Source organism: Helianthus annuus, chromosome 3, assembly GCF_002127325.2.
Source record: "Helianthus annuus cultivar XRQ/B chromosome 3, HanXRQr2.0-SUNRISE, whole genome shotgun sequence".
Classification (NCBI taxonomy): domain Eukaryota; kingdom Viridiplantae; phylum Streptophyta; class Magnoliopsida; order Asterales; family Asteraceae; genus Helianthus; species Helianthus annuus.
The window spans coordinates 35,840,789-35,860,562 of NC_035435.2; the positions used below are offsets into that span (position 1 = coordinate 35,840,789).

General features: G+C 40.6%; 1 protein-coding gene across 2 annotated transcripts; it reads right to left on the minus strand.

The window, feature by feature from the left end:
* Window positions 1–561: 561 nt before the first annotated feature.
* On the minus strand, window positions 562–18,402 carry LOC110929303. Of its 2 annotated transcripts, none has more exons than XM_022172437.2 (2): window positions 17,975–18,402; window positions 562–2,589 (listed from the first exon to the last, which is right to left on the minus strand). In XM_022172437.2, the coding sequence occupies exon 2, from the start codon at window positions 2,585–2,587 to the stop codon at window positions 671–673; it is 1,917 nt and encodes a 638-aa protein (XP_022028129.1). In that variant the 5' UTR covers window positions 2,588–2,589; window positions 17,975–18,402; the 3' UTR covers window positions 562–670. The 2 variants fall into 2 exon arrangements, with proteins under 2 accessions (XP_022028129.1, XP_035843758.1); XM_035987865.1 differs by having other exon boundaries at window positions 17,872–18,401.
* Between the last annotated feature and the right edge of the window lie 1,372 nt (window positions 18,403–19,774).

Below are 19,774 nucleotides of genomic sequence, written 5' to 3' on the forward strand. Positions count from 1 at the left end.
TGTAGTATTTAAATGAACGGGTCAAAATCGAAAATTTTTACTACTCCCCCCATCCCCACACTTGAGGTACAGATTGTCCTCAATATGTAAGAACTAGAGTTTGTAAAGCACAAGGGATGTGACACGGCTAACCTCCCCAAAAATTACACCCCGGAAAATAAAATACAAAATACAATCCACTTATTTGCTAACTAAAAAATCAAAGGTAAAAAGAAACGTATGCACCTGGTTTTTCATTAGTTCCTCGTGTGCTCTTCATCTTTTCAATCAAGCGGTCGTCTCACGAACATAGCGTACCTACAAATCTTAACCCTCGTGTAGAAGCATGCTTCTCACAACCATCAAAACTTGTTAGTTACCTAGTTCTACCACTTTTATGAGATTATTACCAAGCCATACATTATTGTACCTTTAACTTTATGTGGAAAAAATAATTTACAACAATAACAATCCTAACTCACTTTCGTAGGAATCACGGTTGCATTTAGCGTATGCAACAAGCCCTTTAAACCTCCCGATAGCTCGGGAGGACGAGTCGGTCTCGTGAGGGTTATATAGGGAACACACCCACAAAGTTCATTTAACTAGGCAATAATTTAAATAATCAAAATGAAAAAAAATGAAACTAAACTAATAATATACAACAACAACAAAAAAACGTACCTTGCCTCTACCGCTGATATCTCTCATTGGGGTTCACGGGCGGGTTCGGCTGGTACGGATAACCAGTAAGGGCCTCAAGCATATCCCTATAGTTATCCAACGGGCTTGACTCTTGTTGGGGTGGCGGTTGGTATGGCATGGGAACAAAACTCGAGCCAACTGCTTCGGGCCAGTGAGGGATTGGATCGGCTGGCCCTCGCGGATGAGGAAGGTTGGGGTAATCAGTCCACCCCGAATGTTCAGCATATGGAAGCCCGGCTTGATAATCTCGTTGATGGCGTTCTTGGTCATGGAGTACCTTGAAATTGTTGATTGCCATCTGATTGGAGAAAGCCAACGCCCCCCATCGGCGTTGGTCCAACTCTGCCTGTGCATTCCGGCGTCTAGCATCCTCTTCCTCCCACGCTTGTCTGTGGGCCCTTTCCTCTTCTTGCAACTGTATCATGCGTTCCATTTGAGATTGTTGTAACGCATGTTGCAGTTGTTGTTCCTCCAACTGTTTTTCCACCCTCTCGCGGAAAGATGATTGAAAACCCCATTGTTGTTGAGAGTACGCCCCTTGCGCCTCTTCCCATTCTTTCCGACTAGCATGGTACTCTCTTGCTTCACCAATACCTGCCGACACATTGTCGTAGATCCCTTGATCCGCACGGTTCCACAACCGATATGACGGTATTTGTCTTTGATTCACAAAATCTGCCACATTGGCAGAGATTTCCCTATGCTTTTTTCGGTACCTACGCCTCGGTCCCCATGGACCGGAAGGATCAATGTCCTCCTCAACATCGGGCATCTCCTCATCGCCCCCTTCTTCCTCACCTTCTTCATCAACCTCCTCGTCGTTGAACCGATAGCTATCCCCTTGGTCATCTTCAACCGTGTGCAAATGCCCAAAGGATTTCACGGTTATATTCCAATGTCGCCTCATAGAGGCAAAGTTGAATTGATCAATGGGTTTGGATACCCATAGTGAGTCTTGAGGTAATGCGTTTTGTTGGAGAATCATGGCGCTGATCAATCTTGGGTAAGGAATCATTTTGCGTTTAAATGATTCCCGTGTATCCCATGTGTTAATCATAACAATTTGGCGCCACGAGAGCTTGGGCGTCCCATATAATAATGCACGCACCACCCGACAGTCGGGTGCCTTCACCGTCCCACGGTCTCCAAACCGTACCATGATGTTCTCCAACGAGATACCTTGCAATATTTTTCCCATCAGAGACAAATCTGCCCTTGCATTACCTGAACCCCCAGAACCGGGTAATGTATCCTCCAAGAGAGTCACTGGGTCAGCATCATTCCTCTTGTTATCCAAAAACTGATCATACTCATAATAATCGTATGCATCGACCCCAAGCGAGTCAAACCTCGCTATAGCATTCATATGCTCGAAGGACATCACCATTTGATTTTTCCCAATGTTTCCAATCAACTTCCACATATGGGCTGGTCTATCGGAATGTTCAAAACGAAGAGTGGATAGCCACTCACAAACTGCCGCCAAGTATACCCGATTGGTAATGTCATCACACCAATCAATCACTCGCTCCCAACCGAGTTTCTCGAACCTCTGCACTATCCCAATCTTCCTAAACTCTTCGATATCCACCGTACGTTCACAAACCGCCCTGTCAGGTACGGGTTTCGAAATGCCCGTAACCATTTTCATCTTCCACATCTTGGCTTCCAACTTCTTGTTCTTGTATCTAGAAAGAGCCTTTGTTTTCTCTTCCTTCCATTTCGAAGCCGACCCACTATTCTTCGCCTCTTCCCAAGCCCAATCTTGTCTTTCAAGTTGACCATCGCCTTCTTCTACATTACTAAGTTGTTCCCATCGTCTTTGATAAACCCCAGAGCCCGAACCGGCTCCCGAAGATGAACCTTGACCGGAGGTCTTTGCCTTTTTGCTCCCACGCAACATGGCTACAATCATGAGACAAAGATAACAACAATTAGTACATTCCAACCTTCAACAATCTCATACTTTGAACATGATATGTAATGTTGAATTTTAATCCAATATTAGATGTAAAATCGCCTTTTTAAACTTCCAAAGTCGCTCATTTTATCATCTATATTGACTAATATGGTTATTCCTAAGATTTTTCAATAGAGAATCATGGTTTAACAATGTTCAACATCACTCTTATGTTCAATCATGCCAAAATCTTAGTGTAATCACATCACTAAAGCTAAGCATGCTCAAATCCCACCCAAATCAAGTAAACACCCTTGAATTTATGCTTAAACATCCTACATTGTGATAAACAACCTACTCTTAAACAATAAATCTAAAATTTCGGAAGAAATCACAACAAAATATGAAATTCATGCATAAATAGAGTGAAAGTTCATACCTTTAGTGAAGAATGACAAGAATAACCAAAGAAAAGTGTAAAAACAATAACTTGGATGAACACTCTTCAAGAACCCTAACACACACGTCCAGAAATCTTACAATCAAGCAAGAATTGGTGGAATTGGTTATGGGGGTTTTGTTCTTCTCTGAAAATCACTCAAGATGGACTCAAAAATCACGCGATTTGGTGGAGAATTGAGAGAGTTATGAAGAATAGAAGATTTAGGGTTTCTAGAGTTGAGTTGGGGAAGAAGAAAGGTATGAGAGAGAGAAAGAACGTGAATGCAGAATTGATGGAAGTTACTGGATGTTTTGGGGCATTAGGAAAGGTTTACGGGTCTTATGTGTGGTAAAAACATGTTTCGGGTCAAGTTTGGATACCCTATAAAGGGTTTTAATGCGATTGGGAGCCTAAACAACGAACCAGCGTCGGAACAACTTTGAAGCACCGTCGGCGACGGTGAGTATGTCCGTCGGCGACGGTCTCTGAATTTGAACCCTGAGCCGACGGCTTATCTTCCTGTCTACGGAAGAATTTGGGCGACGGAGAAATTAGGGGCACCGTGGGCGACGACCAAAGCCACCGTCGGCGACGGTGTGTAATTTTTCACTTTTTTAATTTTTAAATTTTTTTTTTTTTATATATATGAGGAAAATTAGAAAGTTTTATTAAAGAAGCTATGTACATAAAAATTCCTAAAAATTACTAAAAAAAATATTTTTGTAATTTTTATAAATTAAAATTTTTAAACAAATAACCGTTAACGGCCCTACCACCCCCCAAAAAGTCGTGTATTGTCCTCAATACACCAAATCAAGTCTAAAACATACCTTGTATCTTCACGACCCGTTTGGAATGCCCGAACTTCACACAATCAAGAAAGGTTAGTATGACCCGGAAACGATTTACATCCAATTACGCAAACAATTTAATAAGTATACAAAACTTTACAAAACGTGTTACCGGTCCTTTTAATTTACCTCATATGTTGGTACGCTTCCCAAGAAACCTACCAACTCCACATTTGCATCCTTTTTCTCTTCATTACCATCAAGGAATGGTTTAAGGCGGTGACCGTTAACCGTTTGCTTCGACCCATCCTTCGGGTCCTTGATTGTGACATCGCCAAGTTTCCCGACCCGTGTAATCACATATGGGCCCATCCACTTGCTCTTGAGCTTTCCGGGAAAGTACTTAAGCCTCGAATTGTAGAGCCAAACCTTTTGACCCACTTCAAACTCTTTTGGCTTCAACTTCGCGTCATGTGCTCTCTTCATGTCATCCTTGTACTTTGAAGCACACTCGTACGCTTCTTCCCTAAGCTCCTCCAACTCACAAAGCTTCAACTTTCGCTCCTTTCCTGCATCGTCATATTTCATGTTAACCTCTTTTATAGCCCACCAAGCACGATGCACAAGTTCAACTGGTAAATGGCAATTTCGCCCATAAACTAAGCGATAAGGAGTAGTTCCAATAGGTGTTTTATGAGCCGTTCTATAGGCCCATAAAGCATCATTCAACTTTGTTGACCAATCCTTTCGGTCGGGTCGAACGGTCTTTTGCAAAATTTCTTTTATTTGCCTATTGGAAACCTCAACTTGGCCGCTTGTTTGTGGGTGGTAGGGAGTAGCAATTCGATGGTCAACACCATACCGTTTCAAGAGTTTGCCAAAATTAAAGTTCTTGAAATGAGATCCCCCATCACTAATGATTACTCGGGGAACCCCAAATCGAGAAATTATATTCGTTTGAACAAAATTGCAAACAACGGTATGGTCATTCGTTTTGGTGGCAATCGCTTCGACCCATTTGGATACATAATCGACCGCCACCAAAATGTATAAATTACCATGTGAATTAGGGAATGGGCCCATGAAATCGATCCCCCATACATCGAAAATATCTACAATAAGGATCGGTTGCATGGGCATTTCATCCCTTTTTGAGATACTCCCCAACTTTTGACACTCAACACAGTTTTTAGCGAAATGAAAAGCATCCTTAAAAATAGTCGGCCAATAAAGACCGCTATTTAGCACTTTGTGCCCTGTTTTGTGACCACTAAAATGGCCCCCACAAGCAAATGAATGCAAGTGCATCAAGACGCTAGGAATCTCCTCGTCGGGTATGCATCTTCGAACGACTTGATCCGGACAAATCTTGAATAAGTCCGGTTCTTCCAACGTGTAGTACTTGATTTGAGACAGGAAATGCAACCTCTTCCTTCTATCCCAATGAGCCGGCAAGTCACCTGTAACCAAATAGTTGACAATATTAGCATACCATGGTAATATTCCAACTTTTAAAATGTGCTCATCTGGAAAAGTCTCATTAATTTCTTCACGGGAAGAATCCTCTACACTCAACCGAGACAAATGGTCCGCGACCACATTCTCACTCCCTTTCTTATCTCGAATCTCCAAATCAAACTCTTGTAATAGGAGTACCCATCGAATCAACCGCGGCTTAGCATCCTTTTTCTCCATGAGGTACCTGACAGCACTGTGGTCAGAATAGATAATAACTTTGCTACCCCATATGTAAGCCCGGAATTTATCTAATGCATAAACTACCGCAAGTAGCTCTTTCTCAGTTGTTGTATAGTTAAGTTGTGCATCCGAGAGAGTCTTACTTGCGTAGTAAATGGCAACCGGCTTTTTGTCTACCCGTTGACCCAACACGGCCCCAACCGCATAGTCGCTTGCATCACACATAATTTCAAATGGTAATGACCAATTTGGTGATTGCAAGATTGGGGCCTCAACCAATTTCTGTTTCAATACATTAAAGGCATTTTCACACTGTTTGTCAAAATTAAAGTCTCGGTCTTTTAACAAAAGATTACATAGGGGTTTTGTAATATCACTAAACCCTTTTATAAACCTCCTATAAAACCCCGCATGACCTAAAAATGACCTAATACCTTTAACGGTCGTGGGATAAGGTAGAGTAGATATGACTTGTACCTTAGCACGATCAACCTCTATCCCACGACTTGACACCACGTGCCCCAACACAATTCCCTCTTGAACCATAAAATGGCTCTTTTCCCAACTTAGGACCAAACTAGTTTCAACACATCTTTTTAACACTTTATCTAGTTGGTCCAAACAAGTCTCAAACGACGATCCAAAAATTGAGAAATCATCCATGAAGATTTCTAAAGACTCTCCCACCATATCGGAGAAGATACTCATCATGCACCTTTGAAAGGTGGCGGGAGCATTACATAATCCAAACGGCATCCGCCTAAATGCGAAGGTACCGTAAGGACATGTAAAGGTAGTCTTTGCTTGATCTTCCGGATGGATGGCAATTTGGTTATAACCGGAATAACCATCTAGGAAGCAATAAAATTTTTGCCCCGATAATTTCTCAACAATTTGATCAATAAACGGTAAAGGAAAATGATCTTTAGAAGTTGCGTTATTCAACTTCCTATAATCAATACAAATTCGCCACCCGGTTACCGGCCGGGTAGCTACCTCTTCACCTGCGTCATTTTTGACGACTTGTATGCCGGCTTTCTTGGGAACCGTTTGTGTTGGGCTTACCCATTGGCTATCCGAGATCGGGTAAATGATACCCGCATCAAGCCACTTCAACACCTCTTTCTTCACGACCTCCCTCATGTTCGGATTTAACCGTCTTTGCGCATCTCTAACGGGAGTCACATTCTCCTCCGTGATGATTTTGTGCATCACCACCGAGGGACTAATACCTTTCAAATCCGCAATGGTCCATCCAATCGCCGCCCGATTGGTGACCAACACCTCCATCAACTTTTTCTCTTGCTCTCCGGTTAAGTTGGATGCAATGATAACCGGGAGAGTATTGCCCTCTCCAACATAAGCATATTTGAGATGCTTTGGCAATGCTTTCAACTCAACTTCCGGAGGCTCCACTAAAGACGGCTTCAATTTAGTATCAATGCTCTCCGGTAAGCTCTCGACTTGGTGCGTCCATGTCGGTTTTCCTTCTCTAACCGCAAGCACCTCTAAACTCCTCACTTCCTCGTCCATGCTTCGTTCCACCTCCACCTGTGACCTGTCAAACACATAACAATCCTCCATTGTGTTTTCCCCATAAACGACTGTGTCGCAAAGAGGTATACACGTGTCAACAATGTCTGCCATAAAGCATTCATCATCAACTGAAGGGCTCATAAGTCCGGAAAAAACATGCAACCTCAACCTCCGGTTTCCAAATGTCATGTCAACCGTCCCCGTTCTGCAATCAATTTGAGCATTTGCAGTTGCTAAGAACGGTCGACCCAAAATCACCGTAGGTTGCTTGGTTGGGTCCTTGGCCACATAATCAAGTACAAGAAAGTCCACCGGGTAGTAAAAATCCTCGATTTTCACTATCACATCCGAAACAATTCCACGGGGTAGTTTAGGTGTCAAATCGGCTAACACCACGGTGGTATTCGACGATTGAAGTGGACCAAACTCATATTGGTCATACAAACTACCCGGTAGAATGCTTACACTAGCACCAAGATCTAGAAGTGCCCGGTTGATTTTAAAATCGCCCACTTGAATTGAAATGATAGGCGCACCCGGATCTTGAAGCTTAGGTGGAAGTGCACCCGAAAGAATCGAACTCACGTTTTCGGTTAAATCTAGTTTCTTTGGAAATTTGTGAGTGCGTTTTTGGGTACACAAATCTTTCAAGTACTTAGCATAAGACGGTACTTGTTTAATTGCATCCAAAAGAGGTAAATTGATTTTTACTTGTTTGAAAATTTCCAACAACTCTTCTTGTTGTGGACCTCTTTTGTTTACAACCTTTTTTTGTCGGTCCCTTCAATGCTTCGGGATAAGGGGCGGTATTAACCTCCACACCCTTTTCCTTAGCCTTGGGGACGGGGGTGGCCACAACGGGAGTAACATTATTCTTTTTCAAATCGTTTTTGTTTTGACCCGTTTGGCCATCCTTAAGCTCATCATCACTAGCATCTTCCACCACCCCTTCAACAAATTGGGGTGGTGGTGTTTTGACACCATTATCAACAACTCTACCACTACGTAAAGTAACTTTATTAATTGGTACCTCACGTGTGTTCCTTGAACTCGACCCTTGATGCTTAGGGTTTACGGTGGTGTCACTCGGAAGCTTTCCCGTGCCTCCCTTGATTTGGGCTACTTCTTCCGCTAGTTGGCCCACTTGCTTTGCTAATGCCTCATGTGCTTTGTCTCGAATCTCATTCTCCTTCTTGGATTCTTGCATCATCGAGAGCATCGCATCCATCTTTGTATTCAAGTCATTACCACCGGTTTGGTTGTTTGACCCACCTCCGTTACCGCCTTGGCTGTTGTAATTCTTTTGGTATCCACCTTGGTACCCTTGGTTGTAATTCCGTTGGTAGCCTCCTTGGTTACCACCTTGGCGGTTTTGGTATGATGATCCGCTTCCTCCTTGATTACCCGATTGGAAATTCGGGTTCATTTGATTCGAAGCATTACCATACCGAAAGTTGGGGTGATTTCTTAAACCCGGATGGTAAGTGTTGGAGTTCATGTCGTATTGCTTCCTATCTCCATACACTTGATTGACTTCTTCGGTGTAACCACTCGAACCCATTGAACATTGCTCGGTGCTATGTCCAATATCACCACAATCCTCACACACTTCGAATTGAACCGCGTTCACCTCTTTCTTCTTTTTCAATTGAGCTATCTCCCGCTCTAAGGAGGAGATCCGATCCTTGGAATCGAGATCGGGAAGTGACCGGGAAACCGGATGCCTTTTTGCTCTATCGGCCGATTCTTTTTGCTTGGACCGTTTGCTCATCCTCTCTAAAAATTCCCAATCGTCATCCTCATGGTTGCTCAAAAGGGTACCATTGCTTGTCGTCTCAAGCCGATTCCACGTCGCATCATCCAAGCCCCGTACGAAACATTTCACCAATTCCCATTTTTCTATTTGGTGATGTGGGCATCTCCTCATTAGCTCTTTGAATCGGGTGAATGCTTCATGTAACGGCTCACTTGAAATTTGACGAAATGACCGAATTTCATCCCTAGCATCATCGGTCTTGGCCATGGAATAGTATTCATCCAAAAATGCTTGTTGCATTTGTTCCCAAGTTCGAATACTATTGGGCGGAAGTGTAAAGAACCACTGCTTTGCTTTATCCTTCAATGAGAATTGAAATAGGCGAAGCTTCACTTCCTCCAATGCGAAATTGTGTCCTCCAATAGTATCACAAATAGATGAGAACTCCGTTAAATGGTTGTACGGCTCATCGTTAGACCTTCCATTGAAATGAGGAAGAATGTTGATGTAATGGGGTTTACAATCAAACATCCTCCTTTCACATACTATTGGAGAATTGTTTTCGGTCACTATCGGTCGGAAACGGTCATTGACTCCCCGTGGAGGTTGTTGACGACGTTGTGGCCCATTAACTTCTTGATCGACCGGTCTTCAATTATCCCGTCTTTCATCCCGTCTCTCCTCTCTTCGATTATCTCTCGGGTTACCACCTCCCACAAAACGAGGAATCCGGTTAGGGTTTACATTGTTGTTATTATTGTTGTTGTTGTAAAACCCTTCATTCCGGTTTCGTCGGTTGTTGTTTTGTGGTTGACGGTTGTTCCCATAACCCTCATTTCTTCCACCTCCATAACCATATTCCTCTTCCCCAACGTAGTTGGCGTTTTGAGACCCAAACTCCTCATCATCATACCTTCGAGCATTATATACGTTTCCCCTATTCAAGTAACCCCAATCTTCATCATCATTGGCTCGATCATCATAATAACCCCCATCGTCCGAATTTTCCGTATGAATGCTCACGTGTTCCGGCGATTGATAACCGGGAACACTATACGGTTCGTCATCGGGAATTGCATTCCTTAAATCGTCAATGTTGAAGAATGGGTCTTCGTTCACGGGATTGCCGTGATCACGGTTACCTCTTCGATCGGAGTTGACATTCCGATCATCAAGGTTAATAGGCAACGATGCTTGTCGGTGAAGAGGTTGTTGCTGAGGTGTTCGTTGGGTGTTGTTGGTGTTTTGGTTTCGGAAAGGTGGAGTGGGTGGTCTTGCATTGGTGTTACCACCCGGTAGCTCTTGAGCAGGGAAAAAGGTTCCTCGGGTTTGGAATTGATTTGGGTGGAGGTTTTGGTTTGGGTTAAATTCTTGGTTAGAATTGTGGTTCGCCATTGAATCGGTTTCAATGGTCGGTGTGAGTGGTGGTGTTCGGTTGGTTTGATTAGAAGCAAGAGTTGCTTCTAACCGGCTTGCTAAGTTTCTTCTTGCGAGTCTTTCAATTTCCGGTTCGTAGACTAGAGGTGAAGTCCTCCCGGAATTTCGTGTACGCATGCACTACCTGTAACCTGCACAAGTAACACACCCCGCGTAACAAGGAAAAAGACAATACAAAAAGAAAGCAAAACAAATTAAACAGTTAATCACACAACTTCAAACAATATCCAAACACAAAGCGCACGCACTCCCCGGCAACGGCGCCAAAATTTGATCGAAGTGTCGCGCTCCGGTCAAAGATAATATTTATATACCCTAATTACCCTTAACAAATAGCTAGTGGTAGCAAGGGGTCGAACCACGAAGAGTATGTGGTTTGTGTGCGGATTTGATTGAATTATGAATAGTTGTCACTTTTATGAAGCTTGCTATATTGTTTTTGTATATTTTTGCTTGATTGAAAGATGTGAATTGAAATTACTAAAGCGATTAACTAAATTAACTACTAAATGCAAGAAGTGGAAATGATTGTTTAAACAATAATAAGAAAACAAGGCTCACACCCGGTTTCAACAATTGCAAGACTTAGGGTTACTATGTATTTTAATTAGCTTTACTTGAAATAGTTCGTTAACGGGTCGCAATCACAAAGCTTAGGTGTCAATCGCTATCAACGTCGTAAACAACGGACCATGATACACTTCGTTACTTTGGACTAACAAATCCTACCAAAAGACAAAGCATAAATACGTGCATTCATTTCACAAAGTCAAATTTAATCATTCACTCGACAGTTTGCAAATTCAATACCAACGTAGGACAATTGTCTAAGATTCAAACGCAATTCAAGTTGTCACAAAACAATCAACAAAACATAATAAACCCTAAATCTTACAAAAGTCTACACCGGGGTGACACCTCCAAGAAATTAGCCAAGCATGATCGAAGAAACTTGATCACCGGATGTTGGAAGCGTGAATTGGATCATCGTGAAGCTTGAAGGTGAATTGATGGATGAGGACTAGGGTTTTAGGTGAGTGATTATGGTGGATGGACGAATGGTTGAATGATTGTAATGGTGATGAGCTAGGGTTTGGAATTAGATGATGATTCGGGTTGTTGAGAAGATGGAATCTTGATTGGAGATGAAGTGGTGATGAAGGATCCCTGAATAATGGCTCCAAGACCTGTTTTCAAACTCCAAATAAGTTGTAACTCCCGAATTGATGGCCAACAACCCCCATTTGACTCGTTCTAAACCCCCAAACTCATAATTTCGCGATCAAACAATTGATGAGCCGTCGCCGACGGCCTGAAGCCCCGTCGGCGACGGTGCCTACTTGTTTACTTTTGGCCTACGGCCTAACTTCCTGTCTACGGACATTTTTAGGCGACGGAGATATATGAAAACCGTCGGCGACGGCCCAAATGGGCGTCGGCGACGGTGCTTGGGTGTTTATCTTTCTGTTTTTTCGCATTCCTTGCTTCCGATTGACCCGTGTCGCTTCCCGGTGGTTCCGTTTTCGCTCCGGTGACCCGTAAAGCTCCCGAAAAGCTCCTTAAATTCCAATAAACCTTCAAAACACAAATCTAATTAAGAGTAGGCAATTCGGAACTAAAACTTGTGTAAAATCGTCAGGTTAAACGATTACAAGCACCGGTTTTCAACCACGTATCAACAGGTTTCCCATACAACACTTGATTTGCTGGAAGTAGAGCTAATGAGGAAGCTAGAGGTGTTTCATACACTTAACGCATCATGTGGTTGCCATATGTGGCTTAGTTGTGGGTTGTCGTATGCTTGTAGGCTAGAAAAGTATAGACGTAGAGGTAAAAAATCTTAAACATACAAACCTTTTGTTATTTAATACGATTTTAGCAGGTTACACACTTTATTGATTTAACTGTGCAGAGCGTAAGATACAACTCGAAGACGTAGATGTATTCTTGCGTAAGCTTGACTTACTACCGTGTAAACTGATATATGAGGAGGTTTATGTTTTGCAGAAGAGCTCAATATTGTGCGACAACAATTAGAGTCGCAATCCCCCGCTCAGAAAAAAAAGTTTGATTTCAAAGATAAAAGCGGTCTTGACCCCAACAAAATCAACTAAGAAACCACCGATTGTCCAGCAAGATACTCGCGGTCGACCTACATCAAAGAAAGTACAACAAATGTTAGAAGAAGCTGCCAGGGTAGACGAAGCTGCGAGAAATAGCTCCTATGGTGAGGCAAGCAACGTCTATATAGGTTCCCCGCAACATAGGTACGATTTACCCCGACACATATCATACGTACCGTCACAGGGCTCTCGTGGAACTGGTTCGGTTGTAAAGTCTGAAAAACCTAAAATGCAACGAAGCCGTCCAACAAGTTCTAAATAGAAGGAGATGTGGGATAATCATAGGTCTCCATTAATAAAAGGATATGAGAACTTGTTAACCATTAAGTGGTTTGAGTGACAGATTTCATCAGAGTTACACCCTTACATATCGAGTATACAAGATGTGACGCCAGACGGTCATTGTGGGTTTCGATCTGCGGTTGTCAGGCTAGGTTTTGGGGAACACGTATGGCTTCATGTTCGAAATGATTTAGTACTAGAGATTAATCATAACGTCTCGCTATGGTGGCCTATATTCGAAGAATGGGCGAAGGAGAATTTAACCGGATATGTAGGAGCATCTCTTAGCAGTGAAAGCTTGACCCGAAAGTCACTGAATGGAAATGTCCCACGCAGGGCTTCTCATAGCGCAAAGGTATAATATCGTCGTTCACGTGCTAAGCATTCAAGGGAGTTGTACATTCTTCCCGTTTTGGGATGCCGCTGAAGAGCCACGACCTCAAGCGATAACACTCTTACATGTTAACAAGGAATACTTCGTACATCTTAAGATGGAAGGAGACTACCCCATGCCTTCAGTGAACCACCTATGGTCGTTACACCGAAAGATAGCGGTGGAACAGTGGGAAGAAATCTATAGGTCACGGTTACAATGCTACACCAAGATAATGAAAACTGAATCAGACTCTGACAAAGACCCGAGTATAAATGTTATCGAAGATTAAATGGAAACTTGTATTTCTGTTAATATTTGTGTTAATTGTAGAATTTGTATAATTTATAATATTTGTATTATTTTTAAAATTATTAATAATAACAATATAATTTATAATTTATAATTTGTAATTTATAATTTATATTATTCACAATATAAATTATATTGTTTTTATGATTAAATAAAGAAATACAAAAAAAAATACAAAACTGACACTTTATATACATTATGTATATAAAGTTTATTTGAATGTTAGTAAGTTGTGACAGGAAACTGATAAATAGGGGGAGCAGTATAGGAATCAGATAGAGAAAGGGGGAGCTAGATAGAACATTGAAAAGAAGAAATGAAGCTCAAGTTAAAGGGAAGATTGTTGAGTTAATACGTCTAATGAAGAATGTTCAAGCAAGGGGGAGATTGTTGATATTCGTAAATGTTAAAGTTATTAAAGCATTGAAGAAAATAAAGACTGAACGTGACTACGACAACATCCAAGGGGGAGATTGTTAATGCATTATGTATGTTGCCTCCGTCAATGTATCGAGTGGTGTACAGACATACAGGAATACGTGTTAGAAATGTCGGATCAGTAGAGTAAAGACCCCTTCGCACAAAAGAGCCCTTCGTACGAAGGGGATCAGCCAGTCGCACGATGAGTCATGTCTCTTCGCACAAAGATGCACTTCGCACAAAGGCACACTCGCACGAATGGGTCAGGCTATAAATAAGTGTGCGAGTGTTGTCAATGGTAAGGTTTTGGCACTTGAGTAGCGAAGCTCTGCCAATTTGGTTTCTCAGATCTGTAATCGTTTTATATCAATGAAACCAGCGATTATATGTGAAATCTTGTATGTGTCATCATTCCAAATGGATTCCGCACATTATGGAATGCTAATTTGAGTCGGGCGGAGCATTTTCAGGAGCGAAACGGTCCTCACAGTACTGCCTTTTTCTCCATCTTGTCTCTTGACTGGCTCGTTAAGAAGACATCACAAACACAGCTGAAAACTCGAAAATGAGTTACATCCGATTTCATCTTCATTAGTATTTCAACTGGTGAGTTATACCCTTGGTTTTATTGTGGCAAACGGTTAATGACGTAGGCCGCCATTCGCATCGCTTCTGCCCAAAACCGACCCGGGACATTCTTTGCGTGTATTATACTTCTACACATCTCAGCCAAGTAGTGGTTCTTTTTTTCGGATACATTGTTTTGTTGTGGCGTATTCAGAGAGGTAAGTTGTCTACGTATAAAAATTTAAAACTGGTATAATATTTTAATTTAAACGGTATAGTATGGAAACACGGTAGAATAAATTTGAACCATGCCCGAGTAATTTAATAAAATTAACGGTATAAAAATCTTAAACGATATAATATTCGAACCACACCGGGACTTGGTATAATAATTTAATTTAAATGGAATAGTATTAAAACCGTATAATATATTCGAACCATACTTGGATATTTCAAAATATTTAACGGTATAATATGTCAACGTTATAGTATTAAAACCACACCCATACTTGGTATAGTATTTTAATTTAAACGGTATAGTATTCAAACAGTATAATATATTCGAACCGTACACAAGTATTTAAAAATAATTAACGGTATGATATTTAAACGTTTATAGTATTCGGACCGCACTTGACGTGGTATAATAATTTAATTTAAACGATAACAATATAATATATTCGAACCGTATATACGTTTTTCAAAAAAAAAAATTAACGGTATATAATATTAACGGTATAACATGAACGGTTATATATTTTAAGCGATTTAACGTTGGAACCGAGTAAGAATTCATAACAAAAATACACCAAAATAACCAAACAAAATTCTGATGGGTTATATACGCTGCGTATAGAGCTATACGCAACATATATAAACACTAGTTGTATGTGCCTATGATTGTTGGGTAGGCGCTGAATTTCATGCAACCTATACGCCGCGTATAGCTCTATACGCAGCGTATTAAAACCTTAAGTGTGCAAATAGACAGCCTTGGTGTGTCAATAGTCTGCCATTTATTAATAAGAGTTAATTACACAGATGGACCTTGTGATTTATACAGATGGACCTTGTGATTTATAGCTACTTTCACCTTTAGGTACTAACTTATTTTTTAATAGATTTAGAGCTTGTGATTATTAGTTTGTAACGAGTTTGGGTATTAGCACTAACTTCTGTTATTTTTTCTAATAGATTTGAGTAGAATGAATAAGATACCTTTTTGTAACTACATGGACCATTTATGTAATAAATCATTATTAATTACAGGGACCATTTGTGTGTAAATTCTTATTCTTAATAAATATAAAAACAAAACCCATATAAATCAGATATGCAAGATCAAGATCCTACCTTTCACTTTCAAGACAACGACTCAGCAGGTTTGGATTAGTGGACGATGAAATACGATTATGATGGTGATGATTCGTGATGTAGCAATGGCGAATGATGAACAGTGACCTATGTTAGGATATTATACGGTGTAGGTGACGGCGGTTGATCAGAGGTGAGCATGGGTAGCAATGATGGTGGTTGCAGGTTTTGATCATAACAAGAACTCACAAACTTGGCAACCCACACACCCGCAAACACTGTTAAAACAAGAACAGATAGGAGCGCTGGTCAAGTGATGATGAACGTGGTCCGAGATCGACATTGAGGACTGTGGGTGAATGTTGATCGGAGGAGGTGATTGCCGTGGTGGCGCGACGGTGGATATGGAGATGCGGAGGTAGCATTTATGGGTGGTTGTTGATGATGGTGATGGATGATGCGGTATCACAGGGGTGATCAGAAGTAGGAGCGTGTAATGGTGATGGTTCGGTGTCGAACAATGGTGACTACGGATGATGAAAGCGGGTCGTCGGGGTGGTTGTTATGATGATGATCGGTGAAGGACAAGGTGTCGGAGAGGATGATATGTCGAAGAACTGTTGACGGATGGTGATTGACAAAGGATATGGTAGACGAGGAAGATGATGTCGGAGGGTATTGTTTTCTGGTCGGCTACTCTGGAAGAAAAAAAAGGAGGCTATTTGTTTTACTAAATTATTAATTAAGCTTCATTTACTTACTTGATTGAAGATGGAGGCTTGTATTGAGATACTATTGTTTTCTTGCCATCATGATGGTGGTGATACGTGGTTTGATTTTCATTATATGCATTCAGTTCTACCCCGTGAAGAAGAACATATCTGATTTATGTGGGTTGGAGATTGTTTTGTTTTTTTATATTTACACAGTTTATAAATAAAGACTTTGAAAATTCAAAATATGACACTTTTAATGGGACGAAGGTAGTAGTAAATAGTCCTTGTAATTAACAATGATTTATAACATAAACGGTCCCTGTAATTATAAAATGGTATTTTAGTCATTCTACTCAAATTTAACAGAAGTTAATGTTAATGCCCAAATTCATTACAAATTGATAATCACAAGCCCCAAACCTATTAAAAAAATTATTTAGTACCTAAAGTGGAAACTAAATTTATAGGGTCCATCTATTTAATTAAATTTATTAATAATGAAACTGAACGGAAGATGCAATTGAAAACAAACGAACAAGACTTTGAATACTTGACTTACTTAACCTACAATCTACTAGACTAAGGGTCTGTTTGGTATGGGGTAATGGAATGGACGAAGTAGTGGAATGGACGAGGGAATGCAATGGATCATTACCATTTCATGTCTTGTTTGTTTACCATGTGAATGTAATGAATTATTATTGTGTATTGTTCGGTAGGCAAGAAAAACAAAGTTATAAAATTAGCGGTGAGTGGTGGTGGTGGTCGGTGGTAGTGATTGTGGGTGGTTATAGGTGGTGGTGGTGATGGTGGGTGTCGGCGGCGGCGATGGGTGGTGGTGGCGGCACCGAGTGGCGGTGCGGCGGTGACGACGAGTGGTGGTGGCGACAAGGTAGCCGTTGGTGATGGGTGGCGGCAAAGATGGCGGCGGCGGCGGTGGCTGTCGGGGTGAGGTGGTGGCGGTGGCGGATGGCGGCGATCGCGTCGGTGGTGGGTGGTGGTGGGTTGTGGCGAAGGTCGTGGGTTGTTGTGTTGTTGATGAATGGTGCAAGAGGGGATGGAATGGAAAAAAAATATGGGGGGTGGAAGAAATGATTTTGAGGGAATGGAATGACTTTTGAAATAGGTGATTCCATTCCATTGACCAACCAAACACTATTTTTTTGATTCTCTTGTAATCACTCATTTCATTCCATCTCTTATTCATGCATATCAAACACTACCTAAAGGAATTTGAAACCAATACAAATACCCCAACACCTATCCAGACTTACGGATAATAATAAAAAATAAAATCTAATTAACCATTAATTAAATTTAACCCTCTAACTTATATCGATCTCCACCTTCCACCCCTCGAGATCAAAACCATACCACCCTTGAATCAACATTGCTTTTTTTATTTTTAATATATAATCAAAGTTCACTCGATACTATGAAATTATGTTCTGCATAGTTCACAACAAAGCTATTTCAGCCACAAGCCATTGGAATTTTAAAATAAATGAAGTGTATCGTACCTTTGGAGTCCAAAAAATCGGTGAAAATAAACACCTCAGACGACACCATTAGAACTAACGAGCAGGAGAACAACTGAGAGGTTAAGACGGTCGATGAACTAACCTGTGATAGGCCTGATGGCTAAGAACGTGGCCGTTGAGACGTAAAACCCTAACCCCTTGAACCAGTGGCCATTGGAACTTTATTCGAATCTCTCTCTAGAAATCCTCTCTCTATCTCTGGCTTCTCTCTTTGTGTGTGGAAAAGGGGGGTGTGAAGAAGAAGAAGAATGTGAATTTAAATTTTGAAATTGGAGACTAAAAACCTTGCAACATCCTTATCATGGTTTACTTGCTTTTGAGCACCTGATCGTAACCATTGGTTGTTTTCTCTGCAGATGAAAAGAGGAGTGTATGGGGATATGGAGATGAGAAGTGGGAATTCAAAAATTGAATCTTTTGGATTTGCCGCCCATTGTGATTGAAAATCAGGGTGAATGTCGATATTCATAATTTAAAACAAGATAAAAACTACCTCTACAACTTTATATAAGATTGTGGGTTGGGGCGGCAGTTTGGGTCAATGACGGTTGCTTCACCCCGGGAAAACGTTGGGTATGGCGTTGCCCCTTTGATGTAGAGATTGAGCCTGGCGAGGGATTAGGTGACATGGCTGGCTTCGGTTGGCTGGTTCAATGTACGTTTTTTTTTTAATTTTCTTTGTAGTTTTTAAAAATTCCACATGGCCGGCATGCCCAGTTAAGCAATACTCCACCACACCCTTTAGTTTTTGATTATTAGCTTGTGGATCTCACCCTCATCACGTGTCAAACAATGCCCACAACACAAACCCATCCACACCCCAGAGTCTAACATATCGACTAAAAGTTAAAAAAAACTCTTAAACTTTCAACATCCAAATTTTCTCTCTTATATATACATTATAGAGTAGTAATATATATATATACTAGTAGGAAACCCGCGCAATTTTGCGGAGGCGATAATTTACATTGCGATACTAGTTTCTGTTAGTTTATCAATGCTCCCGTGATATATTGTATAGTTTTTCTTTTATTTTCTAGGGATTTTTACATATTTATCCCTCTTAAGAGGGCTTATTACATATTTTCTCAAACAAAAAACAATTACATATTTCCCTATTTTTTTCAGAAATTACTCAATTACTCTTTTTTTATTCCCATAACTATATAAGTTTTCTTATTTATATAATATTTTACAAAAGTTTATTATACGTATTGTGCAAAGCTATATAGTAAAATGCAAGTTATCCACAACTTTATGGGTCAAGATTCTTTCAAAACCTTAGCAAAATAGTTTGCCATTTTCACACTTTACCCAACCTATCTAAGTCATCTGTTTTCCAAGTTTTATTATTTCCAATTTTTATGTTCTACAGGCGGGTCACATGCACCATGGCATAGAGCATTTTGTTAACACACAATTCTAGTAGGAAACCCACGCGATGCATCGTGGAAGATAATTTACAATGCAGTATTCGATTTCGTTAGTTTATCAATCATTTCGTGATATATTGTATAGTACTTTTGTTGGTTTTTTAATTGGTACAAATTTTTACAAAAGTTAATTATATATGCGGATTTATTTTTTTTAAAGTATTTGAGTTAACATTAGTGTGGTCTATCTATGTCATAAGCTTATACATCACAATAAAAAAAATCAGTATACATTACATAATATTTCGGAAAAGAAGAAAATATAATACAACTACGAACGTATGTGCGCGGTTTTGTGAAGAGGCAAACGATGGTGTTTTGAGAATCATGTCATCTTGTATTTCTCTTCACCTCGGGCAAAAAAACGTTAATTTAATACACACAATTAATGTATTTTAGATAAAATTTGGTACAGATTTTAGCCTTTAATCCAACTACGTATAGCATCA

Bases quoted from the DNA above. Each gene is read 5' to 3' on its own strand.
- LOC110929303 (XM_035987865.1), bottom strand. From the start codon at position 17,920: ATGGTGTCGTCTGAGGTGTTTATTTTCACCGATTTTTTGGACTCCAAA. The intron at 2,590-17,871 runs GTACGATACACT...TCATGATTGTAG, and splicing joins CGATTTTTTGGACTCCAAAG to CCATGTTGCGTGGGAGCAAA.